The sequence below is a fragment of the Lactuca saligna genome, chromosome 5, assembly GCF_052625555.1.
Source record: "Lactuca saligna cultivar CGN05327 chromosome 5, ASM5262555v1, whole genome shotgun sequence".
NCBI lineage: Eukaryota > Viridiplantae > Streptophyta > Magnoliopsida > Asterales > Asteraceae > Lactuca > Lactuca saligna.
Window position 1 is genome coordinate 211,186,826 of NC_136421.1, and position 6,099 is coordinate 211,192,924.

Here is a 6,099-nt window from a genome sequence, read left to right on the forward strand (position 1 = left end):
GTTATTAATCCAGATGTTTCATTTCCAATAGATCTTTCGGTATCGCTCTATGTTTCTTTTTATGCTGTAGATTTGTGAAAGTGGCGCTCAGTTGCTAAAATTAAATAAATGTGTTTAATTTTATGAAAAAATGCACGTTATTTCGAAAAAGTTTAATTGATTTAAAATAATATCTATATGTAAATAGGACAAATTAAAGTAAAATACAGGTATCAAGTATTTGTTTTATTTAGCAAATGTACTTCAAAAGTCAACAAATTGGATGCTATACTGCTAGCACAGAGTAAATTACACTAATGGTCCTTGTGGTTTATCATTTATAATAGACTAAATTGCAAAAATGGTCCCTGTGGTATGCAAAATTTTGGGGTTTTAGTCCAAACAGTGATTTTTTTGGATTGGTGGTCCTTTTGACCATGTTTGCTTGTGGTTTTGGTCCCTCGGAAAACTGAAAAGACTAAAATGCCCTTTCTGATATATTTTTTGTATTTTTTTTGTTAAATTTAAAAGAAAAAGAAAATAAATAACTAATTTGGTCTCTCTCTCTCTCACACACACACATAACACTAAACCCAAATATCCAGCTACTGCTATAGCAAATCTCGATCCCTCCAGTTCGTATCTCACCGGCCGAAGGAAAAGACCGACCAACTTGACACCGACCACCACCTCCCTCCGCCCTCTTCTGTCGAGTCACTCCAGCAATCACCGATGCCACTTTTTCCCTCCTTTGTCTTCGCCGGTAGAAGACCAAACAAAAGCATCAGAGGCTACCGGAGCTCCTCCCTCCGCCACCCACTGCCTCTTTCCCATCAAGAAACACCACCACCACCAACGATGCTGTTGCTGTTGCTGGGACCACCATGAAACCACCTCCCTCCTTGTTTTTTTCTGTTGATCGGAGCAACCCATTGGTAATCGTATTGCTTTTTTGAGAGATGAAGACTGGTAGAGAGACTGGGACAAATCAATTGAAACTTATCCTCCTTCAATCACCCGAACTTGTCGGAAAATAAAATGATTATGGATAATCGATTGAAGCTTCTCTATTATTTCTCAATCATAATCATCAAACCATTTTAATCCACATCTGCAATGTCTGTATTTACCCAAAATCGGAATCGTATCTCTCTGTCGATCAAACGCCTCAAATCTCTAACATTTTTTTTTCAATTTCACTTCGCCGGCGGCCGACCTCCTTCTTCCAACTTAAGCCGCTGCTAATATCTGCTCTCTTGTAATCTATTTTAGATTTTCTGCATTAATCTTTGTGAGCATATGTATGTATGAACTGATTTCATAATCCAAATTATGATTCTGCCAAATTTCTAAACGTGTTTTCGATTTCTGACTTGATTTCCACCGTATCTCTATCTAGTTCGATTTTAGAAAACCTAATTCAACTTAGTTTGACGAGTTTTGGTGTGTGTTCAATCTCGGGTGTAGTAAATCGTGTTTGTTGCTACAATACCTTCGAAAGGGATCGCAAGCAACATCTTCTTTCTTTCTTCTTTTCCTGATTCGTTATGAAGCATGAAGGAGTCGATTTTTCTGGCGGTTTAAGCCTTCAATCGGGGTTGTGGGGGTTGAGAAGGGTAGCAACAGCCGGAGAGGGTGATGGATCATAAGGAAGAGAGAGAGAGAGAGAGAGAGAGAGAGAGAGAGAGAGAGAGAGAGAGAGGTGGGTCCTTTTTTATTTTTTTAATTGTTAAAATAAATAAATAAATATTAAAATTTAAGAATAATGAAAGAAAAATGAAAAATAAATACCCCAAGGGTATTATAGTCATTTCAGTTTTTAGAGGGACCATTTTCACATACAAACCACTCCAAAAGGACTACGAAACCAAAAAAGTCACTGTTTGGACTAAAATCCCAAAATTTTGCATACCACAGGGACCATTTTTGCAATTTTGTCATTATAATAAAGCAAATAGTAATTTACACAAATGGTCATCATGGTTCGTAATAATTTGTATATTTAGTCATTAATTTTTTATTTTATTTTTTAAATTAGGCGGTCATCAAGTTTTGAATATGTTATGCATCGCATCTAGGGGTATTTTTATCTTTTTCATTTTTAGTATCTTTTAATAACCTATTAGTTGTGAGATTCATATATTAGTTAATTAAAAAAAACTAAATATAAATGTCAAAATATTTAAAAACTTTAAATTTATAAGAAAATAAAAAAATAATAAATTATTATAATGAAAATGTTTTTTATATTTTAAAACTGTAAGTTCATTAATAAAATTGATATTCATTTATTACTATATTTATTACAATTATTACATTAGAATATTATGTGTAATTTAATAAAATAGAAAAACTTATAAAATGACATGTGAAAAAAATCAAAATAACATTTAGCAAATTGAATGAGAGTATGATAAATAGGAAAAAAAAAACATTTATTTATTAGAGAAGATATCATCAACATACGTCTCACTCTTTCTTGGCATCATTACCTTAGCCCTAATCTTCTCCAAACCTCCCAATCTCATTTACAAGCCTCCATTCATAAACACCAAAACTCCATATTATAACTACACTTTGTTCAAAACTCAAATATGGTCCCTCCACAAACACTTTATTGTTGTTCATCCCTTTCGCTCACCCTATCCTCCAAATCCATACTTCCGATCTTGCCTAACCGTTTATGCACAAGATAAACACAAACACCTGGCGTAATCACGACAATCGAGTTACTAAGGTGCTATTTGATTTTCTGAAGCAAAAATTCATGAAGTCTGCGGACCACCTCTGCAACCCTCTGCAGTAGAAGAGGTGGACCAAACGGCTGCAGACTATAATAAAAAGCGTGTTTGTTTTTTTAACATCTGCATACTGCTGCAGATATTCAAAAATTAAAATAAACTAATTTTATAAACCGAAAATAGCTTTTTAATACGTAAAATTTAATAATGTATAACATTTCGGTAAAAATTAATGTATTTCAGTAAAAAGGAATGATATTTCAACAAAAAATAAAGATATTTTCAGTAAAAAAATAATGATATTTCCTCAAGAAATTATCATTATTGAATGTAAAAAAAATGAAAAATAAATTCAATAAGAATAAACGAAAAAAAAGGGAAAAAAATGTGAAATAAAATTTTAATAACATATAATCAAAATTTCAGCAATAAAAAAAGAAGAAAATGTTGGAAGAGGCAGTACAAGTGCTGCGTCAAACAGAGCACGCGCAGAGGTTTTTGACTCAGAAGACTTCTAAAAAACAAAAAGCTGCGAGATGAAAAGTGCTGCGCGTGTGCTGCGTCGCGCAGCAGTAAGAGGTTTGAAGAGGTTTTTTCCAAAAAACAAACAACACCTAAAACGTGTGATGTTTAGTGAGCCTTCATAATTTGTCGTATTAGAAACATGCGATGTTTTGCGGTTGCATACGAGGATGTATAACTAGAATTTAAAGAAACCGCACAATCACAACAATTAGGTTATTGTAGTGGCGTTTATTTTGAGGGAGTTGTTTGCATTTGGAACTTAAAGAAATTGGTTTGCAAAATTCGAATCGATTTGTACATCTGAGACAGGAGTTGTTTGCATTTGGAACTTAAAGAAAATGGTTTGCAAAATTCGAATCGATTTGTACATCTGAGACAGACACTTGGTGTGATAATCAGATTATGCAAATACTTTGGAATCCTCATGATGATTTTCTTGGATTTCTTAACTATTTGTTTAAACCGTTTAGTTGTGTGAGATTGAATTTTTGCTTCTCATTTTAGGATTTCACTCAAACATATAGATTGCTCTCTTCAGACATTCTGTTTTGAGGAAGAAGGTTTTATATAGGATAATAACAAAACATGGATTTTTTCACAATAAAATGGTATTCATGTCTTTTGCACACATTCGAGATTGATATGAGTTTTTGTCCAACCTTTTTTGGATATGACAGAAAATTATAATCTTCTCATTATATGCAAGTCAAACACAGTCTTCTGTCTTGTCATATGTTTTAACAAAGGGGACCACAAATGCTCAAACATGAATGGATTAAGAGGTGAATAAAACCACAAAAAATGTTACACAAGCAAAGGTGTAGTCATATTAATATGAGATAATCCCAAATCATTTAAAAACATCCATCAAAAACCACTCCAGAAAGTTAAAAATAAAAAATAAAATAAGATCCCACTTCCATCATCACACTTAATACAAGTGAAAAGTATCAAGCACAAACCACCTGGCTTACAACTCCAGGACATCTTTTGCACAACTTTAATTACTAAAATTGTATCACTTCCCTGCAAAATAATATTCCAAATTTACCAAACTACCCCTCACCAAATGCAACAGATCAATACCAAGAGGGGCAAACACAAAAAAAAAAAAAAAAAAAAAAAAAAAAAAAAAAAAACATACCAAAGAGCAATTAAAAACCCTGTTCCACGAGATAATCACCAAGCCTTTCAACAATCATGTTGCATTGACCTGGAGTCATGGGTTCATCATAGACACCAATGATCAAGGACATTGTCGTCTTTTTAACAGTAACACCTCCTGGTCCCTGCAAGTCAAATTACTTATATACCCTTTGTGTTTTATCTGGTAATTATATGAAATCAAGAACACAATGGGAAGTGATTGTTACCTTTTTCCCTCGAATCACAGCTCCAGCTTCGCCTTGAATAACCATGTACTTGGTCCCACCAAGGTATAAACCAGTTGGGGCGAGTGAACCAGGTTCATTGAAGTCATTGAGGATTGCAGTTATTTCCTCTGGTTTAACCTGCAAAATATCAGCCATGAAAGATGGATGTTAGTGGCGTAACAGAAACATCTAGAGATGGGTTTGTGATGTATTGTAGCCCACACAAAAAAGCATATAGAAACATTGAATTTGTATTATATGTTTCCGCCATAACAAGATTTTCAGTCGAACTAATCTAATATCTGAAGATTTCATGGTGTTAATATGTGTTATGTGTCTTTCCGTGTTGATCTTTCTCATACGATAAGCCTCTATAGCGACCGAATAATCAATAATGGTTTCTCGTTCAGCCTTGTTTCGATCCAGATATTTTTCAAACAAATCGAATGGTGAGATTAAGTTTACATTCATACGTCATGTCAGGATTTTGTACTGGTTGAATTTGATTTTAATTAAATTAGGTCAAAATAAACAGAGACTCGGACTTTTTAGACCTTAACATCGATGAAAACACATGCGCCTCTAAAACTCAAACAGCCTAGCTATTCACATCAAGGTCCATAACAGATCAAACGAATCAACCACATGCAACATCTCACGGAAAAATTCAACCACTCTAACAAAAAACAGTGACGATTCAGATCAGATCCGAAGTTAAATCGAAGTCAAACGAGCTAAAACGAGTTAGATGAAGCGAAATTAGGTAAAAAGTGAAACGTAATGGAGAGAAATTAGACCGAAGGGAAGCTGGGTGATTGGGCCCAGATGCTCCCATCGTGACCGATGATTGCGGCGGAAGAGAGGTGATTTCCTTCGATCTCGCACATCAAGTGGTCGTCGACGTACGCTTGCCACGACATCTTGTTCCGATTATCGCTGTATTTGCTCCGATTCGGGTGATTTGTGTGGAGAGAAGCTGTTGGAGTTCGAGAATCGTGGGGGAGAGGTGAAGGAGATAAATAGAGCGTACAGAAAACGGCAATTATAAGAATTATTCCATTGTCCTCATGGTATGGTCATGGTCCCTTGTAAATCGTCATAATTCATAAACCTTCCTAATCCAACTATATTTATTTAAAACATAGATTTTAGTTTCTTAAAAAGTTTTTAATATCAATATCCTTTAACTTAGGTCTCGTTTGATATGCATTTTTTCAGGTTCAAACAGATATTTCTGGCTGAATGGATCGGAAAGACTGTTTGATTTGCAAAAAAATGGATACTTCCCTGTAAGATATGTATTTCCCAGAAAACCCCAAAATCATATCTTTCTAACTGAATGGCTGGAAAGACAATTATGCATCAAACCATACCTCTTTCTTTCTTTCTTGGATTACTAATTTTTTTTAAATAACTTTTTTTTAATTTATTTTTTATTGAATTATTATTTTTTTCATCATTCAGCACAGTCAATCATATGT

General features: G+C 34.1%; 1 protein-coding gene across 1 annotated transcript; it reads right to left on the reverse strand.

The window, feature by feature from the left end:
• Positions 1-4,049: 4,049 nt before the first annotated feature.
• Positions 4,050-5,666, reverse strand: LOC144998815 (profilin-2). Its single transcript, XM_078958549.1, has 4 exons — positions 5,416-5,666; positions 4,619-4,756; positions 4,390-4,534; positions 4,050-4,271 (listed from the first exon to the last, which is right to left on the reverse strand). Exons 1-3 carry the CDS (start codon positions 5,536-5,538, stop codon positions 4,400-4,402), a joined length of 396 nt encoding a protein of 131 aa, XP_078814675.1. The 5' UTR covers positions 5,539-5,666; the 3' UTR covers positions 4,050-4,271; positions 4,390-4,399.
• Between the last annotated feature and the right edge of the window lie 433 nt (positions 5,667-6,099).